At 51.0% G+C, this 22161-nt stretch overlaps 1 protein-coding gene across 3 annotated transcripts in view; it reads right to left on the bottom strand.

Moving 5' to 3' along the window:
- The window catches only part of LOC128702400 (insulin-like receptor), a 191010-nt gene that overhangs the window by 39325 nt on the left and 129524 nt on the right, over positions 1–22161 (bottom strand). For all 3 annotated transcript variants that reach the window (XM_070102173.1, XM_070102175.1, XM_070102174.1), the window contains 7 exons: positions 20586–20715; positions 16774–16884; positions 4766–4910; positions 3635–3849; positions 3104–3281; positions 2387–2553; positions 309–482 (listed from right to left, as the gene is read on the bottom strand). In XM_070102173.1, coding sequence (XP_069958274.1) covers positions 309–482; positions 2387–2553; positions 3104–3281; positions 3635–3849; positions 4766–4910; positions 16774–16884; positions 20586–20715 — 1120 coding nt within the window. The remainder of the gene's footprint in view (positions 1–308; positions 483–2386; positions 2554–3103; positions 3282–3634; positions 3850–4765; positions 4911–16773; positions 16885–20585; positions 20716–22161) is intronic.

Below are 22161 nucleotides of genomic sequence, written 5' to 3'. Positions count from 1 at the left end.
CTTAGAGTGAAACGTTCTCTAAAGACACGTTTGACGCGCATGTTTGTACATACTCTAGTGATGCATGAGAGTAAGTCACCATACAGTGACTGGAACAGTTTCCAACTATGTTACAGTGACTGGAAGAGTTCACAACTATCATACAGTGACTGGAACAGTTTCCAACTATGTTACAGTGACTGGAAGAGTTCACAACTATGCTACAGTGACTAGAACAGTTCACAACTATGCTACAGTGACTGGAACAATTCACAACTATAGGTTTAATCCCCCAGGAGGGCCCATACATGCCCCCCTGGGGCACTCACCATGGGTGCTGCATAGATCTGGGTAGGGTGGGTGGGCGTGGGCGTCTGGAAGCATGAGGGCGGCCACCATATAGTGGTCCACGTGTCCATGTGGGCGACGGGGCGGCTCCCACCACACCTCCAGGGTGGAGCTGCTTCTGGATGCCCAGTTTACGCCCACGGGCGGGCTGGGATCTGTGGGCGGCGAGAGTTAGAAAGAGAGAGATGGAAGAGCCAGGAAACTTCTGACAGGTGTTGATAGTTAATGTGACAGGTATTGACAATTAATGTGATAGGTATTGACAGTTAATGTGACAGGCGTTGACAGCTAATGTAACAGTTTCTGACAGGTGTTGACAGCTAATGTGACAGTTTCTGATAGGTGTTGACAGCTAGTGTGAGTTTCTGACAGGTGTTGACATCTAATGTGACAGTTTCTGACAGGTGTTGATAGTTAATGTCAGAAGTATTGACAAGAACAAGGAGAGAACAAGAACAAGACAAGAACATAATAAGAACAAGAATAAGACAGACTTTACTGTCACTGAGAGGGACTTACTGAAGTTTCTGAGAGGGACTTACTGAAGTTTCTGAGAGGGACTTACTGAAGTTTCTGAGAGGGACTTACTGAAGTTTCTGAGAGGGACTTACTGAAGTTTCTGAGAGGGACTTACTGAAGTTTCTGAGAGGGACTTACTGAAGTTTCTGAGAGGGACTTACTGAAGTTTCTGAGAGGGACTTACTGAAATTTCTGAGAGGGACTTACTGAAGTTTCTGAGAGGGACTTACTGAAGTTTCTGAGAGGGACTTACTGAAGTTTCTGAGAGGGACTTACTGAAGTTTCTGAGAGGGACTTACTGAAGTGGTAGAGTACACGATAGACTTGTTCTGAGAGGGACTTACTGAAGTCACTGTTGGGGAAGTACAAGATAGACTTGTTCTGAGAGGGACTTACTGAAGTCACTGGTGGTGGAGTACAAGATAGACTGGTTCTGAGAGGGACTTACTGAAGTCACTGGTGGTGGAGTACAAGATAGACTGGTTCTGAGAGGGACTTACTGAAGTCACTGGTGGTGGAGTACAAGATAGACTGGTTCTGAGAGGGACTTACTGAAGTCACTGGTGGTGGAGTACAAGATAGACTGGTTCTGAGAGGGACTTACTGAAGTCACTGGTGGTGGAGTACAAGATAGACTGGTTCTGAGAGGGACTTACTGAAGTCACTGGTGGTGGAGTACAAGATAGACTGGTTCTGAGAGGGACTTACTGAAGTCACTGGTGGTAGAGTACAAGATAGACTGGTTCTGAGAGGGACTTACTGAAGTCACTGGTGGTAGAGTACAAGATAGACTGGTTCTGAGAGGGACTTACTGAAATCACTGGTGGTAGAGTACAAGATAGACTGGTTCTGAGAGGGACTTACTGAAGTCACTGGTGGTAGAGTACAAGATAGACTGGTTCTGAGAGGGACTTACTGAAGTCACTGGTGGTGGAGTACAAGATAGACTGGTTCTGAGAGGGACTTACTGAAGTCACTGGTGGTAGAGTACAAGATAGACTGGTTCTGAGAGGGACTTACTGAAATCACTGGTGGTAGAGTACAAGATAGACTGGTTCTGAGAGGGACTTACTGAAGTCACTGGTGGTAGAGTACAAGATAGACTGGTTCTGAGAGGGACTTACTGAAGTCACTGGTGGTGGAGTACAAGATAGACTGGTTCTGAGAGGGACTTACTGAAGTCACTGGTGGTAGAGTACAAGATAGACTGGTTCTGAGAGGGACTTACTGAAGTCACTGGTGGTGGAGTACAAGATAGACTGGTTCTGAGAGGGACTTACTGAAGTCACTGGTGGTGGAGTACAAGATAGACTGGTTCTGAGAGGGACTTACTGAAGTCACTGGTGGTAGAGTACAAGATAGACTGGTTCTGAGAGGGACTTACTGAAATCACTGGTAGTGGAGTACAAGATAGACTGGTTCTGAGAGGGACTTACTGAAGTCACTGGTGGTAGAGTACAAGATAGACTGGTTCTGAGAGGGACTTACTGAAGTCACTGGTGGTGGAGTACAAGATAGACTGGTTCTGAGAGGGACTTACTGAAATCACTGGTAGTGGAGTACAAGATAGGAGACCTGATATCCTCCCGGGCGGGTAGAGGGGCGTGGGTCCTCACGTAGAGTGCGTAGCGGGTGTTGGGAGTTAGACCTCCAACCTCCACCTCCAGCTCCTCCTCCTGCGACCACTCCACCTCCATCACTGACCACCTGAAGGAGGGAGTGGATGAGTAATGCAGTGCTTGTGGAGGCTTGATCCTCCATAATGGAGTTTGTTCTTCCATAATGGAGGTTTGATCCTCCATAATGGAGGAATGATCATCCATAATGGAGGATTGATCCTCCATGATGGAGTTTGATCCTCCATGGTGGAGTTTGATCCTCCATGATGGAGTTTGATCCTCCATGATGGAGTTTGGTCCTCCATGATGGAGTTTGATCCTCCATGATGGAGTTTGATCCTCCATGATGGAATTTGATCCTCCATAATGGAGTTTGATCCTCCATAAGGGAGTCTTGATCCTCTATAATGGAATCTAGATCCTCCATAATGAAGGATTGTGGGTTAGTTGAGAATTATTCCAATTAATGCATTGTAGGTTAAAAGGAAATAGGGTCGAGCCCTCACACGGAGAGAAATAGAGAGAAAGAGATAGATAGATAGATAGAGAGAGAGAGAGAGAGAGAGAGAGAGAGAGAGAGAGAGAGAGAGAGAGAGAGAGAGAGAGAGAGACAGAGAGAGAAAGAGAGAGTGTCTCACCCTTCTGCAGCAGAACATGGGTCCTGCTGGAGGGTGACGTTGTGGGTTGTCTGCCTATACTTGATGTAGAGAGCGCCCACGGTGCCCATCAGGTGGGCAGGCAGGGCATCAATGGTGACAATCAGGGTACCATAGATGGGTGACGCCCTCACGCCCACGCTCAGAGAAGTTACCTCACCTAAATGATAATTATTATTATTATTTATGATTATTATTAATGATTATTGTTAGTTATAATAATTATCATTGTTTTCATCCTCCACAGATTTTTTATTTAAATTTGAAAGGCCTATAAGGTCGATAACTGATCAACAGCATAAAAAAATAGGTCTTAGGCCTATCTAAGAGTTAGATTAAAGACTAGATGAATTTGGATATTTAAAAACTTAGAAAATGGCTCAATGGCGCCATTAAACATAGGCTAGTAGGCCTACAGGGCCATGCTAGGCAGGTTTAACTCCCACTCACGAATCTGTCTAACACCAAAGTTGAATGATGGTTATTTACAACTCTATTGCCAAAGATGCTTACACAGTCCCTCCTGTCCGTTGGCTCTAGATTCTTCGTCTAGAGGGTAGGCCGTAGACTGGGTAAGGTGGGAGACTAAGGTGTTGATCTGACGGAGGCACAGACGGGGGTTGGTCTGGAAAAGAATCTTGCCACGGTCTATAGTGAAGTTCCTGTCGGGACGGGTCCAGGAGGCGAGGCTCTGAAGGCGAGGGTTGTCCAGCACCACCAGCGAGTACCTGAAGGAGGGGTGGAACGTTCGTCAGGAGAGATGACCAGGTGAGTACCTGAAGGAGGGGTGGAACGTTCGTCAGGAGAGATGATCAGGTGAGTACCTGAAGGAGAGGTGGAACGTTCGTCAGGAGAGATGACCAGGTGAGTACCTGAAGGAGGGGTGGAACGTTCGTCAGGAGAGATGATCAGGTGAGTACCTGAAGGAGGGGTGGAACGTTCGTCAGGAGAGATGACCAGGTGAGTACCTGAAGGAGAGGTGGAACGTTCGTCAGGAGAGATGACCAGGTGAGTACCTGAAGGAGAGGTGGAACGTTCGTCAGGAGAGATGACCAGGTGAGTACCTGAAGGAGGGGTGGAACATTCGTCAGGAGAGATGACCAGGTGAGTACCTGAAGGAGGGGTGGAACGTTCGTCAGGAGAGATGACCAGGTGAGTACCTGAAGGAGAGGGGGAACGTTCGTCAGGAGAGATGACCAGGTGAGTACCTGAAGGAGGGGTGGAACGTTCGTCAGGAGAGATGACCAGGTGAGTACCTGAAGGAGAGGTGGAACGTTCGTCAGGAGAGATGACCAGGTGAGTACCTGAAGGAGAGGTGGAACGTTCGTCAGGAGAGATGACCAGGTGAGTACCTGAAGGAGGGGTGGAACGTTCGTCAGGAGAGATGACCAGGTGAGTACCTGAAGGAGAGGTGGAACGTTCGTCAGGAGAGATGACCAGGTGAGTACCTGAAGGAGGGGTGGAACATTCGTCAGGAGAGATGACTCAGTGAGTACCTGAAGGAGGGTTTGGGTTTGAGAAGGACGAACCTGGTATGGGCCAGTAGGCCTGCTGTAGTGTTCCTCCCTTCTTACGTTCTTATGTGTTGCACCTCTGTCACACCATATGGTATTGTAAGTATGGTATGCTTACATATATACTTACTGGTTATACTTGAGGGACTCTCCACGAATTCTGGTGAGGTTGGGCAGGATGCTGGTGGAGGTGAGGTTGGTCTTGAAGATCCGAAGGTAACCTCTAACCTCTTCTATGTTACTCAGTAGTATCCCTATCTCAGCCTCCACGTTCACTGCAACACCCAGGATATTGTTAGTCTGTGTTAGTTAGTTACCATTTTGTCCTAGGCACATGTCGATTAGACACTAGGCCTGTTGTATATGCGTGCGTGTGTGCATGTGTGTGTGTGCATATGTGTGTATGCATGTGTGTGTGTGCATGTGTGTGTGTGCATGTGTGTGTGCATGTGTGTGTGCATGTGTGTATGTGTATATGTGTGTGTGTGTATATATATATATGTGTGTGTGTGTATATATATATATATATATGTGTGTGTGTGTATATATATATATGTGTGTGTGTATATATATATATGTGTGTGTATATATGTGTGTGTGTGTGTGTGTGTGTATATGTGTGTGTGTGTGTGTGTGTGTGTGTATTCACCTAGTTGTGGTTGCAGAGGTCGAGTCACAGCTCCTGGCCCCACCTCTTCAGTGGCCGCTACTAGGTCATTCTTCCTGCTCCATGAGCTTTATCATACCTCTTCTTAAAGCTATGTATGGATCCTGCCTCCACTACGTCATTTCCCAGACTATTCCACTTCCTGACAACTCTGTGATTGAAGAAATACCTCCTAACATCCCTCTGATTCATCTGAGTCTACAACTTCCAATTGTGACCCCTTACTGCTGTGTCCCATCTCTGGAACATTCTGTCTGTCCACCTTGTCGATTTCTTTCAGTATTTTATACGTCGTTATAATATCCCCATATCTCTCCGCCTACTCTCATCCCTCCATTATTCTCCTCCCTCTTCCTCTACCCTACCACTCGTCTGTGTGTGTGTGTGTGTGTGTGTGTGTGTGTGTGTGTGTGTGTGTGTGTGTGTGTGTGTGTGTGTGTGTGTGTGTGTGTGTGTGTGTGTGTGTGTGTGTTCAACTTATTCCCATTAAAAATGGAACTAGGGAGAGAAAGACAGAGAGAGACGCATGGGAAGTTAACATACCTCCAGCAGTGATGGAGGGTGAGGGAGACACACACAACATACCTCCAGCAGTGATGGAGGGTGAGGGAGACACACACAACATACCTCCAGCAGTGATGGAGGGTGAGGGAGACACACACAACATACCTCCAGCAGTGATGGAGGGTGAGGGAGACACACACAACATACCTCCAGCAGTGATGGAGGGTGAGGGAGACACACACAACATACCTCCAGCAGTGATGGAGGGTGAGGGAGACACACACAACATACCTCCAGCAGTGATGGAGGGTGAGGGAGACACACACAACATACCTCCAGCAGTGATGGAGGGTGAGGGAGACACACAACATACCTCCAGCAGTGATGGAGGGTGAGGGAGACACACAACATACCTCCAGCAGTGATGGAGGGTGAGGGAGACACACACAACATACCTCCAGCAGTGATGGAGGGTGAGGGAGACACACAACATACCTCCAGCAGTGATGGAGGGTGAGGGAGACACACAACATACCTCCAGCAGTGATGGAGGGTGAGGGAGACACACACAACATACCTCCAGCAGTGATGGAGGGTGAGGGAGACACACACAACATACCTCCAGCAGTGATGGAGGGTGAGGGAGACACACACAACATACCTCCAGCAGTGATGGAGGGTGAGGGAGACACACAACATACCTCCAGCAGTGATGGAGGGTGAGGGAGACACACAACATACCTCCAGCAGTGATGGAGGGTGAGGGAGACACACAACATACCTCCAGCAGTGATGGAGGGTGAGGGAGACACACAACATACCTCCAGCAGTGATGGAGGGTGAGGGAGACACACACAACATACCTCCAGCAGTGATGGATGGTGAGGGAGACACACAACATACCTCCAGCAGTGATGGAGGGTGAGGGAGACACACACAACATACCTCCAGCAGTGATGGAGGGTGAGGGAGACACACACAACATACCTCCAGCAGTGATGGAGGGTGAGGGAGACACACAACATACCTCCAGCAGTGATGGAGGGTGAGGGAGACACACAACATACCTCCAGCAGTGATGGAGGGTGAGGGAGACACACAACATACCTCCAGCAGTGATGGAGGGTGAGGGAGACACACAACATACCTCCAGCAGTGATGGAGGGTGAGGGAGACACACAACATACCTCCAGCAGTGATGGAGGGTGAGGGAGACACACAACATACCTCCAGCAGTGATGGAGGGTGAGGGAGACACACAACATACCTCCAGCAGTGATGGAGGGTGAGGGAGACACACAACATACCTCCAGCAGTGATGGAGGGTGAGGGAGACACACAACATACCTCCAGCAGTGATGGAGGGTGAGGGAGACACACAACATACCTCCAGCAGTGATGGAGGGTGAGGGAGACACACAACATACCTCCAGCAGTGATGGAGGGTGAGGGAGACACACACAACATACCTCCAGCAGTGATGGAGGGTGAGGGAGACACACAACATACCTCCAGCAGTGATGGAGGGTGAGGGAGACACACAACATACCTCCAGCAGTGATGGAGGGTGAGGGAGACACACAACATACCTCCAGCAGTGATGGAGGGTGAGGGAGCAGTGATGGAGGGTGAGGGAGACACACAACATACCTCCAGCAGTGATGGATGGTGAGGGAGACACACAACATACCTCCAGCAGTGATGGAGGGTGAGGGAGACACACAACATACCTCCAGCAGTGATGGAGGGTGAGGGAGACACACAACATACCTCCAGCAGTGATGGATGGTGAGGGAGACACACAACATACCTCCAGCAGTGATGGAGGGTGAGGGAGACACACAACATACCTCCAGCAGTGATGGAGGGTGAGGGAGACACACACAACATACCTCCAGCAGTGATGGAGGGTGAGGGAGACACACACAACATACCTCCAGCAGTGATGGAGGGTGAGGGAGACACACACAACATACCTCCAGCAGTGATGGAGGGTGAGGGAGACACACAACATACCTCCAGCAGTGATGGAGGGTGAGGGAGACACACACAACATACCTCCAGCAGTGATGGAGGGTGAGGGAGACACACACAACATACCTCCAGCAGTGATGGAGGGTGAGGGAGACACACACAACATACCTCCAGCAGTGATGGAGGGTGAGGGAGACACACACAACATACCTCCAGCAGTGATGGAGGGTGAGGGAGACACACACAACATACCTCCAGCAGTGATGGAGGGTGAGGGAGACACACACAACATACCTCCAGCAGTGATGGAGGGTGAGGGAGACACACACAACATACCTCCAGCAGTGATGGAGGGTGAGGGAGACACACACAACATACCTCCAGCAGTGATGGAGGGTGAGGGAGACACACACAACATACCTCCAGCAGTGATGGAGGGTGAGGGAGACACACACAACATACCTCCAGCAGTGATGGAGGGTGAGGGAGACACACACAACATACCTCCAGCAGTGATGGAGGGTGAGGGAGACACACACAACATACCTCCAGCAGTGATGGAGGGTGAGGGAGACACACACAACATACCTCCAGCAGTGATGGAGGGTGAGGGAGACACACAACATACCTCCAGCAGTGATGGAGGGTGAGGGAGACACACACAACATACCTCCAGCAGTGATGGAGGGTGAGGGAGACACACACAACATACCTCCAGCAGTGATGGAGGGTGAGGGAGACACACACAACATACCTCCAGCAGTGATGGAGGGTGAGGGAGACACACACAACATACCTCCAGCAGTGATGGATGGTGAGGGAGACACACAACATACCTCCAGCAGTGATGGATGGTGAGGGAGACACACAACATACCTCCAGCAGTGATGGATGGTGAGGGAGACACACACAACATACCTCCAGCAGTGATGGAGGGTGAGGGAGACACACACAACATACCTCCAGCAGTGATGGAGGGTGAGGGAGACACACACAACATACCTCCAGCAGTGATGGAGGGTGAGGGAGACACACACAACATACCTCCAGCAGTGATGGAGGGTGAGGGAGACACACACAACATACCTCCAGCAGTGATGGAGGGTGAGGGAGACACACACAACATACCTCCAGCAGTGATGGAGGGTGAGGGAGACACACACAACATACCTCCAGCAGTGATGGAGGGTGAGGGAGACACACAACATACCTCCAGCAGTGATGGAGGGTGAGGGAGACACACACAACATACCTCCAGCAGTGATGGAGGGTGAGGGAGACACACACAACATACCTCCAGCAGTGATGGAGGGTGAGGGAGACACACACAACATACCTCCAGCAGTGATGGAGGGTGAGGGAGACACACACAACATACCTCCAGCAGTGATGGATGGTGAGGGAGACACACAACATACCTCCAGCAGTGATGGATGGTGAGGGAGACACACAACATACCTCCAGCAGTGATGGAGGGTGAGGGAGACACACAACATACCTCCAGCAGTGATGGAGGGTGAGGGAGACACACAACATACCTCCAGCAGTGATGGATGGTGAGGGAGACACACAACATACCTCCAGCAGTGATGGATGGTGAGGGAGACACACAACATACCTCCAGCAGTGATGGAGGGTGAGGGAGACACACAACATACCTCCAGCAGTGATGGATGGTGAGGGAGACACACAACATACCTCCAGCAGTGATGGAGGGTGAGGGAGACACACAACATACCTCCAGCAGTGATGGAGGGTGAGGGAGACACACAACATACCTCCAGCAGTGATGGAGGGTGAGGGAGACACACAACATACCTCCAGCAGTGATGGATGGTGAGGGAGACACACAACATACCTCCAGCAGTGATGGAGGGTGAGGGAGACACACAACATACCTCCAGCAGTGATGGATGGTGAGGGAGACACACAACATACCTCCAGCAGTGATGGATGGTGAGGGAGACACACAACATACCTCCAGCAGTGATGGAGGGTGAGGGAGACACACAACATACCTAGAGCAGTGATGGATGGTGAGGGAGACACACAACATACCTCCAGCAGTGATGGAGGGTGAGGGAGACACACAACATACCTCCAGCAGTGATGGAGGGTGAGGGAGACACACAACATACCTCCAGCAGTGATGGAGGGTGAGGGAGACACACAACATACCTCCAGCAGTGATGGATGGTGAGGGAGACACACAACATACCTCCAGCAGTGATGGAGGGTGAGGGAGACACACAACATACCTCCAGCAGTGATGGAGGGTGAGGGAGACACACAACATACCTCCAGCAGTGATGGAGGGTGAGGGAGACACACAACATACCTCCAGCAGTGATGGAGGGTGAGGGAGACACACAACATACCTCCAGCAGTGATGGAGGGTGAGGGAGACATACAACATACCTCCAGCAGTGATGGAGGGTGAGGGAGACACACAACATACCTCCAGCAGTGATGGAGGGTGAGGGAGACACACAACATACCTCCAGCAGTGATGGAGGGTGAGGGAGACACACAACATACCTCCAGCAGTGATGGAGGGTGAGGGAGACACACAACATACCTCCAGCAGTGATGGAGGGTGAGGGAGACACACAACATACCTCCAGCAGTGATGGAGGGTGAGGGAGACACACAACATACCTCCAGCAGTGATGGAGGGTGAGGGAGACACACAACATACCTCCAGCAGTGATGGAGGGTGAGGGAGACACACAACATACCTCCAGCAGTGATGGAGGGTGAGGGAGACACACAACATACCTCCAGCAGTGATGGAGGGTGAGGGAGACACACAACATACCTCCAGCAGTGATGGAGGGTGAGGGAGACACACAACATACCTCCAGCAGTGATGGAGGGTGAGGGAGACACACAACATACCTCCAGCAGTGATGGAGGGTGAGGGAGACACACAACATACCTCCAGCAGTGATGGAGGGTGAGGGAGACACACAACATACCTCCAGCAGTGATGGAGGGTGAGGGAGACACACAACATACCTCCAGCAGTGATGGAGGGTGAGGGAGACACACAACATACCTCCAGCAGTGATGGAGGGTGAGGGAGACACACACAACATACCTCCAGCAGTGATGGAGGGTGAGGGAGACACACAACATACCTCCAGCAGTGATGGAGGGTGAGGGAGACACACAACATACCTCCAGCAGTGATGGAGGGTGAGGGAGACACACAACATACCTCCAGCAGTGATGGAGGGTGAGGGAGACACACAACATACCTCCAGCAGTGATGGAGGGTGAGGGAGACACACAACATACCTCCAGCAGTGATGGAGGGTGAGGGAGACACACAACATACCTCCAGCAGTGATGGAGGGTGAGGGAGACACACAACATACCTCCAGCAGTGATGGAGGGTGAGGGAGACACACAACATACCTCCAGCAGTGATGGAGGGTGAGGGAGACACACAACATACCTCCAGCAGTGATGGAGGGTGAGGGAGACACACAACATACCTCCAGCAGTGATGGAGGGTGAGGGAGACACACAACATACCTCCAGCAGTGATGGAGGGTGAGGGAGACACACAACATACCTCCAGCAGTGATGGAGGGTGAGGGAGACACACAACATACCTCCAGCAGTGATGGAGGGTGAGGGAGACACACAACATACCTCCAGCAGTGATGGAGGGTGAGGGAGACACACAACATACCTCCAGCAGTGATGGAGGGTGAGGGAGACACACAACATACCTCCAGCAGTGATGGAGGGTGAGGGAGACACACACAACATACCTCCAGCAGTGATGGAGGGTGAGGGAGACACACAACATACCTCCAGCAGTGATGGAGGGTGAGGGAGACACACAACATACCTCCAGCAGTGATGGAGGGTGAGGGAGACACACAACATACCTCCAGCAGTGATGGAGGGTGAGGGAGACACACAACATACCTCCAGCAGTGATGGAGGGTGAGGGAGACACACAACATACCTCCAGCAGTGATGGAGGGTGAGGGAGACACACACAACATACCTCCAGCAGTGATGGAGGGTGAGGGAGACACACACAACATACCTCCAGCAGTGATGGAGGGTGAGGGAGACACACAACATACCTCCAGCAGTGATGGAGGGTGAGGGAGACACACACAACATACCTCCAGCAGTGATGGAGGGTGAGGGAGACACACAACATACCTCCAGCAGTGATGGAGGGTGAGGGAGACACACAACACATACCTCCAGCAGTGATGGAGGGTGAGGGAGACACACAACATACCTCCAGCAGTGATGGAGGGTGAGGGAGACACACAACATACCTCCAGCAGTGATGGAGGGTGAGGGAGACACACAACATACCTCCAGCAGTGATGGAGGGTGAGGGAGACACACACAACATACCTCCAGCAGTGATGGAGGGTGAGGGAGACACACACAACATACCTCCAGCAGTGATGGAGGGTGAGGGAGACACACAACATACCTCCAGCAGTGATGGAGGGTGAGGGAGACACACAACATACCTCCAGCAGTGATGGAGGGTGAGGGAGACACACAACATACCTCCAGCAGTGATGGAGGGTGAGGGAGACACACAACATACCTCCAGCAGTGATGGAGGGTGAGGGAGACACACACAACATACCTCCAGCAGTGATGGAGGGTGAGGGAGACACACACAACATACCTCCAGCAGTGATGGAGGGTGAGGGAGACACACAACATACCTCCAGCAGTGATGGAGGGTGAGGGAGACACACAACATACCTCCAGCAGTGATGGAGGGTGAGGGAGACACACAACATACCTCCAGCAGTGATGGAGGGTGAGGGAGACACACAACATACCTCCAGCAGTGATGGAGGGTGAGGGAGACACACACAACATACCTCCAGCAGTGATGGAGGGTGAGGGAGACACACACAACATACCTCCAGCAGTGATGGAGGGTGAGGGAGACACACAACATACCTCCAGCAGTGATGGAGGGTGAGGGAGACACACAACATACCTCCAGCAGTGATGGAGGGTGAGGGAGACACACAACATACCTCCAGCAGTGATGGAGGGTGAGGGAGACACACAACATACCTCCAGCAGTGATGGAGGGTGAGGGAGACACACACAACATACCTCCAGCAGTGATGGAGGGTGAGGGAGACACACAACATACCTCCAGCAGTGATGGAGGGTGAGGGAGACACACAACATACCTCCAGCAGTGATGGATGGTGAGGGAGACACACAACATACCTCCAGCAGTGATGGAGGGTGAGGGAGACACACAACATACCTCCAGCAGTGATGGAGGGTGAGGGAGACACACAACATACCTCCAGCAGTGATGGAGGGTGAGGGAGACACACACAACATACCTCCAGCAGTGATGGAGGGTGAGGGAGACACACAACATACCTCCAGCAGTGATGGAGGGTGAGGGAGACACACAACATACCTCCAGCAGTGATGGAGGGTGAGGGAGACACACAACATACCTCCAGCAGTGATGGAGGGTGAGGGAGACACACACCACAGCAGTGATGGAGGGTGAGGGAGACCTCCAGCAGTGATGGAGGGTGAGGGAGACACACAACATACCTCCAGCAGTGATGGAGGGTGAGGGAGACACACAACATACCTCCAGCAGTGATGGAGGGTGAGGGAGACACACAACATACCTCCAGCAGTGATGGAGGGTGAGGGAGACACACAACATACCTCCAGCAGTGACGGAGGGTGAGGGAGACACACAACATACCTCCAGCAGTGACGGAGGGTGAGGGAGACACACAACATACCTCCAGCAGTGATGGAGGGTGAGGGAGACACACAACATACCTCCAGCAGTGATGGAGGGTGAGGGAGACACACAACATACCTCCAGCAGTGATGGAGGGTGAGGGAGACACACAACATACCTCCAGCAGTGATGGAGGGTGAGGGAGACACACAACATACCTCCAGCAGTGATGGAGGGTGAGGGAGACACACAACATACCTCCAGCAGTGATGGAGGGTGAGGGAGACACACAACATACCTCCAGCAGTGATGGATGGTGAGGGAGACACACAACATACCTCCAGCAGTGATGGAGGGTGAGGGAGACACACAACATACCTCCAGCAGTGATGGAGGGTGAGGGAGACACACAACATACCTCCAGCAGTGATGGAGGGTGAGGGAGACACACACAACATACCTCCAGCAGTGATGGAGGGTGAGGGAGACACACAACATACCTCCAGCAGTGATGGAGGGTGAGGGAGACACACACAACATACCTCCAGCAGTGATGGAGGGTGAGGGAGACACACAACATACCTCCAGCAGTGATGGAGGGTGAGGGAGACACACAACATACCTCCAGCAGTGATGGAGGGTGAGGGAGACACACAACATACCTCCAGCAGTGATGGAGGGTGAGGGAGACACACAACATACCTCCAGCAGTGATGGAGGGTGAGGGAGACACACAACATACCTCCAGCAGTGATGGAGGGTGAGGGAGACACACAACATACCTCCAGCAGTGATGGAGGGTGAGGGAGACACACAACATACCTCCAGCAGTGATGGAGGGTGAGGGAGACACACAACATACCTCCAGCAGTGATGGAGGGTGAGGGAGACACACAACATACCTCCAGCAGTGATGGAGGGTGAGGGAGACACACAACATACCTCCAGCAGTGATGGAGGGTGAGGGAGACACACAACATACCTCCAGCAGTGATGGAGGGTGAGGGAGACACACAACATACCTCCAGCAGTGATGGATGGTGAGGGAGACACACAACATACCTCCAGCAGTGATGGAGGGTGAGGGAGACACACAACATACCTCCAGCAGTGATGGAGGGTGAGGGAGACACACACAACATACCTCCAGCAGTGATGGAGGGTGAGGGAGACACACACAACATACCTCCAGCAGTGATGGAGGGTGAGGGAGACACACACAACATACCTCCAGCAGTGATGGAGGGTGAGGGAGACACACACAACATACCTCCAGCAGTGATGGAGGGTGAGGGAGACACACACAACATACCTCCAGCAGTGATGGAGGGTGAGGGAGACACACACAACATACCTCCAGCAGTGATGGAGGGTGAGGGAGACACACACAACATACCTCCAGCAGTGATGGAGGGTGAGGGAGACACACACAACATACCTCCAGCAGTCATGGAGGGTGAGGGAGACACACACAACATACCTCCAGCAGTGATGGAGGGTGAGGGAGACACACACAACATACCTCCAGCAGTGATGGAGGGTGAGGGAGACACACACAACATACCTCCAGCAGTGATGGAGGGTGAGGGAGACACACACAACATACCTCCAGCAGTGATGGAGGGTGAGGGAGACACACAACATACCTCCAGCAGTGATGCAGGGTGAGGGAGACACACAACATACCTCCACCAGTGATGGAGGGTGAGGGAGACACACACAACATACCTCCTGCAGTGATGGAGGGTGAGGGAGACACACACAACATACCTCCAGCAGTGATGGAGGGTGAGGGAGACACACAACATACCTCCAGCAGTGATGGAGGGTGAGGGAGACACACACAACATACCTCCAGCAGTGATGGAGGGTGAGGGAGACACACAACATACCTCCACCAGTGATGGAGGGTGAGGGAGACACACACAACATACCTCCAGCAGTGATGGAGGGTGAGGGAGACACACACAACATACCTCCAGCAGTGATGGAGGGTGAGGGAGACACACACAACATACCTCCAGCAGTGATGGAGGGTGAGGGAGACACACACAACATACCTCCAGCAGTGATGGAGGGTGAGGGAGACACACAACATACCTCCAGCAGTGATGGAGGGTGAGGGAGACACACACAACATACCTCCAGCAGTGATGGAGGGTGAGGGAGACACACACAACATACCTCCAGCAGTGATGGAGGGTGAGGGAGACACACACAACATACCTCCAGCAGTGATGGAGGGTGAGGGAGACACACACAACATACCTCCAGCAGTGATGGAGGGTGAGGGAGACACACAACATACCTCCAGCAGTGATGGAGGGTGAGGGAGACACACACAACATACCTCCAGCAGTGATGGAGGGTGAGGGAGACACACACAACATACCTCCAGCAGTGATGGAGGGTGAGGGAGACACACACAACATACCTCCAGCAGTGATGGAGGATGAGGGAGACACACACAACATACCTCCAGCAGTGATGGAGGATGAGGGAGACACACACAACATACCTCCACCAGTGATGGAGGGTGAGGGAGACACACAACATACCTCCAGCAGTGATGGAGGGTGAGGGAGACACACAACATACCTCCAGCAGTGATGGAGGGTGAGGGAGACACACACAACATACCTCCAGCAGTGATGGAGGGTGAGGGAGACACACAACATACCTCCACCAGTGATGGAGGGTGAGGGAGACACACACAACATACCTCCAGCAGTGATGGAGGGTGAGGGAGACACACACAACATACCTCCAGCAGTGATGCAGGGTGAGGGAGACACACACAACATACCTCCACCAGTGATGGAGGGTGAGGGAGACACACAACATACCTCCACCAGTGATGGAGGGTGAGGGAGACACACACAACATACCTCCACCAGTGATGGATGGTGAGGGAGACATACACAACATACCTCCACCAGTGATGGAGGGTGAGGGAGACACACACAACATACCTCCAGCAGTGATGGAGGGTGAGGGAGACACACACAACATACCTCCACCAGTGATGGAGGGTGAGGGAGACACACACAACATACCTCCAGCAGTGATGGAGGGTGAGGGAGACACACACAACATACCTCCATCAGTGATGGAGGGTGAGGGAGACATACAACATACCTCCACCAGTGATGGAGGGTGAGGGAGACACACAACATACCTCCACCAGTGATGGAGGGTGAGGGAGACACACACAACATACCTCCATCAGTGATGAAGGGTGAGGGAGACACACACAACATACCTCCACCAGTGATGGAAATCTCCAAGGCATCGACAGAGGTGCAGTGTTGGAGGTCCTCAGCTTGTTGGATGTTCCTGAGGGAGGCGGTGACGTTGCAGGGCCCCACACAACCTGAAGGACACCAGGAGGCTGCACTTGATCTAAAACGATACAGACTGTTTCAAAATGACGGACCCAATTTAGATATATACTGCTTTGAAATTGGGTACATCTCTTTCAAGCACTCTGTAAAAACCTTGGTAATAGATACCCACACATTGATTTAGAAAAAAAAACAGGTAAACAAACACTAGAACGTATTAGAAAACGTTTCGCTCCTGGAACTTTGATCACTTCTAAAAGTGAAGATTAAGGCACATGTGCAATAGTTGGGTATTATTATTGATAAAACGTTTCGCCTACACGGTTTCTTCAATCAAATACAGAGGTAGCAGGTGTAGTGGTGAAATGAAGTAATCGGTCCATCAGCCTTGGAGAAAAGGCATTTGAGGTGGTCAGTCCCTGGCAAGGGGTTCAACTGAACTTGTTACCAGGAAACCTTATCATGGTTAGATTAGGTTAGGTAAAGTTCGTCAGGATACAGGACAAGTATTTCCTGACTCGGTTTTAGTCAACTGATGAGCCGTCGTTGGAGCTTTTGGTCATCTGACCGAGGCCTTCCGCTGGCTTACCAGTCCACCAATTAAAAACAATGGCCATACTTATAGCCATTTCTATTAAATCATAGTTATGCAGCTGAGACACAACTTACCCAACATTCTCCACCTGACTCTCCCCTCAAGGAAGGTTCCTTGATGTTGGTGAGGGGCTCTTGATTTAGGGAATTGGATCTGTGCTCCAGTTCCCCGAATTAAGCCTGAATGCCTTCCACATCCCCCCCCAGGCGCTGTATAATCCTCCGGGTTTAGCGCTTCCCCCTTGATTATAATAATAATAATCCACCTGACTCTCTACACTGTGTGGGCGAAACGTTGTCAATAAAGGATCATATAGAGAATTTATCTATTTTTCCACATGTGAAGCATCTATCTGTATCCTGAAGACTGAGGGACTCCTTACATAATAGTGGAGGAGCACTGCAACAGGCCTACTGACCCATGCTAGGCAAGTCCTTCTCTAAACCGTTTTCACCCACTGATCCAACATTCCCCCCCAAAACTACCCAAGAATCTGCTTCAGTACTTCCTGTTTTACTCCCCCCCAGTTCCAATACCTTCCAGTAACCTCTGTGTTTAAAGTGTTAAATGAACTGGTGGGTGAAACGTGTCCAGAACACATCCCAGGTGTTGCACATGTGTCTTATACATCCGGCCAATAATGGCGGACCTCTTGCAAATTGAGAATAAATTTTTAGTAATGCAGAAAATAAAAATATCTTTCACTCGTAATACTGATTTCATTACACAATTTAGGGAACAAAAGATTCTTTTGAGTCAAGGTCATGTTCAGAGTGAAGAGTTTGTGTTATGTGGCTGTGATGGTGTCAAGGATGATGGTGTGCTGTCACTGTACTCCTGGGCTGGAGTGTTCCTTGACGAATGGAAACATAAACACATATGCAGTTTAATGTGATCCTTTATTGACAACGTTTCGCCCACACAGTGGGCTTTTTCAAGTCATACACAGATCTACCTGGGGTGGAAGGTACGGGAGTATTTATAGTCAGATTCAGAATGTTGAGGTCTATAAATACTCCCGTACCTTCCACCCCAGGTAGATCTGTGTATGACTTGAAAAAGCCCACTGTGTGGGCGAAACGTTGTCAATAAAGGATCACATTAAACTGCATATGTGTATGTTTCCAGTGTGTCGGTATTTTATACCATTTTCACCTTGACGAATGTTCTGCTGGTATACCTGGAGTATACCTAGAGAGGGTTTCGGGGGTCAACGCCCCCGCCGCTCGGTTTGAGACCAGGTCTCATGGTGTATCAGGGTCTGATCAACCAGGCTGTTACTGCTAGCCGCAAGAAAACTGACGTACGAACCACAGTCCGGCTGGTCAGGTACTGACTTGGGTGCCTGTCTAGTGCCTTCTTGAAGACAGCCAGGGGTCTATTGGTAATCCCCATCATGTATGCTGGGAGGCAGTTGAACAGTGGTCCTTATATATATACAGTAGTGTGCAAATTAATTGGGTCAAGAGTAATTTTTTTGATTATTTCATACGTCTCAGTTTCCGGCTTAATTAATATAGTTTTGGTTCTTTTTTTTTCATAAGAGTTTGCTACTGACTTCTGGCAGCCATCCAGCTGTGGTGTTACCCTGCGACTCTCGTCAGTGCTACAACAGCTGTTGTTCTGTATAGCTACTCCTGCAAGCGTGCTTCGTCAGTGAATGTGGTTTCACCAAATCCTTTCCTTCAGTTTATGATTACTGCTGAAATTCATGACGGATGTTGCACTTAGGAAGTGTGCAAGTATTGTGGCTCTTAGAACAAAAAAGCTGATTTGCGTATCAGACAGATCACCGAAAATTTGAGCCTAGCAAAGTCAACTGTTGGTGGGATTCTGAAGAGAACTGACGACACTGGTGATTGTGGAGCGCTGCGTCGAGGAACATGCGGAAGAAAACGCAAGACAACACCAAGAGAACAAGGTTATAAGCAATAGTGAAGGATACCAAGAAAATCAGCAAAGATCTACGACATATTTGTCTTCAGCTGCGACTGACATTCTCGAATCTGAAATGACAGTTTTCAAAGCACATTACCCTCTTAGCAATTATTGGCTTCGTGTCTCCAAATGCGAAGGTTTGTCGCTCCTCATCATTATGCAGTACAAAATAAACCTCTCTGGAACAATTAAAGTTTCCGGAGAGCAGTGAAATTTGTCGGGGTTGTCGAATGTGGGCGGAAGCTCGTGGGCAAATTTTGGCATGGGGGGGGGGGGGGGAATGATGGGAGGCTCAGAAAGGGGTCAACTGATCTTGACAAGTCACATAAGGTCAACTCACCTTGACAGGTCACACAAGGTCAACTCACCTTGACAGGTCACACAAGGTCAACTCACCTTGACAGGTCACACAAGGTCAACTCACCTTGACAGGTCACACAGGAAGGTCATCTCACCTTCAGAGATCACATAACAAGGTCAACTTACCTTGATAGGTCACACAGGAAGGTCAACTCACCTTGACAGGTCACATAAGGTCAACTCACCTTGATAGGTAACATAAGATCAACTCACCTTGACAGTCACAAAAGGTCAATTCACCTTGACAGGTCACACAGGAAGGTCAACTTACCTTGACAGGTCACACATGAAGGTCAACTTACCTTGACAGGTCACACATGAAGGTCAACTTACCTTTACAGGTTACATAAGGTCAACTCACCTTGACAGGTCACACAAGGTCAACTCACCTTGACAGGTCACACAGGAAGGTCAGCTTACCTTGACAGGTCACATAGGAAGGTCTTTTTACCTTGACAGGTCACATAAGGTCAACTCGCCTTGACAAGTCACATAAGAACTCACCCTGACAGGTCACACAAGGTCAACTCACCTTGACAGGTCACACAGGAAGGACAGCTCACCTTGACAGGTCACAAAGAAAAGTCCGCTCACCTTGACAGGTCACGCAGGAAGTTTACCTAACCTTAACAGGTCACACAGAAAGGTCAACCCACCTTCACAGGTCACACAGGAAGGTCAGCTTATCTTGACAGTCACATAGGTCAACTTACCTTGACAGGTCACATAGGAAGGTCATCTTACCTTGACAGGTCACGCAGAAATGTCAACTCACCTCGACAGGTCACACAGAAATGTCAACTTACCTTGACAGGTCACACGGGGAGGTCAGCTTACCTTGACAGGGGTCACAGATGGTGTTGCTGGGTGTACGCTGGATCAGGCATGACCGAGAACACTCAACACGGGTTCGAATCCTGGCACTCTCAGCTCGGCACTCCTCCAGGCTCACACACCTGTCACCCACCTGCAGGCAACACACCTGTCACCCACCTGCAGGCAACACATCTGTCACCCACTTGTTGACAACACACACACACCACCCACCTACAGGCAACACACACCTGCCATCCACTTACAGGCAACACACACACCTGTCACACCTGCAGGCAACACACACACACGTCACCCACCTGCCCGCAACACACACCTGTCACCCACCTGTAGGCAACACACACACCTGTTACCCACCTGCAGACAACACATACACACCTGTCACCCAACTGCAGGCAAGACACACACATACACACCTGTCAACCACCTTCATGCAACACACACACAAACACACACACACACACACCTGTCACCCACCTGCCCGCAGCACACAACTGTCACCCACTTACAGGCAACACACACACACCTGTCATCCACCTGCATGCAACACACACCTGTCACACACCTGCAGGGAACACACACACACACACGTCACCCACCTGCCCACGACACATACACCTGTCACCCACCTGTAGGCAACACACACACCTGTTACCCACCTGCAGACAACACATACACACCTGTCACCCAACTGCAGGCAAGACACACACACACACCTGTCAACCACCTTCATGCAACATACACACACACCTGTCACCCACTTACAGGCAACTCACATACATGTCACCCACCTAGAGACAAGACACACACACCTGTCACCCACCTGCCCGCAGCACAAAACTGTCACCCACCTGCAGGCAACACACGCACACACACACCTGTCATCCACCTGCATGCAACACACACACATACCTGTCACCCACCTGCAGGCAACACACACGCCGCAGGCACCACACACGCCGCAGGCACCACACACGCCTGTCACCCACTTGCCCGCAACACACACACCTGTCACCCACCTGCCCACAAAACACACCTGCCCACAACACACACACACCTGTCACTCACCTGCTCGCAACACATACACCTGTCACCCACCTGCAGGCAACACACACACCTGTCACCCACCTGCAGGCAACACACACACACCTGTCATCCACCTGCAGGCAACACACACACCTGTCATCCACCTGCAGGCAACACACACACCTGTCATCCACCTGCAGGCAACACACACACCTGTCATCCACCTGCAGGCAACACACACACCTGTCATCCACCTGCAGGCAACACACACAACTGTCATCCACCTGCAGGCAACACACACACCTGTCATCCACCTGCAGGCAACACACACACCTGTCATCCACCTGCAGGCAACACACACAACTGTCATCCACCTGCAGGCAACACACACACCTGTCATCCACCTGCAGGCAACACACCTCACACCTGTCATCCACCTGCAGGCAACACACCTCACACACCTGTTATCCCTTTAACTGTAGCGGGGAGCGTCGCTCCCCCTCAAAATTTAACACGTTTACTAAATAGCCAGCAAACACCTGTTAACTGAGGT

Source organism: Cherax quadricarinatus, chromosome 80, assembly GCF_038502225.1.
Source record: "Cherax quadricarinatus isolate ZL_2023a chromosome 80, ASM3850222v1, whole genome shotgun sequence".
Lineage (NCBI taxonomy): Eukaryota > Metazoa > Arthropoda > Malacostraca > Decapoda > Parastacidae > Cherax > Cherax quadricarinatus.
The sequence above is the reverse complement of the archived record's forward strand: the minus strand, read 5'-3'. Positions and strand labels throughout refer to the sequence as shown.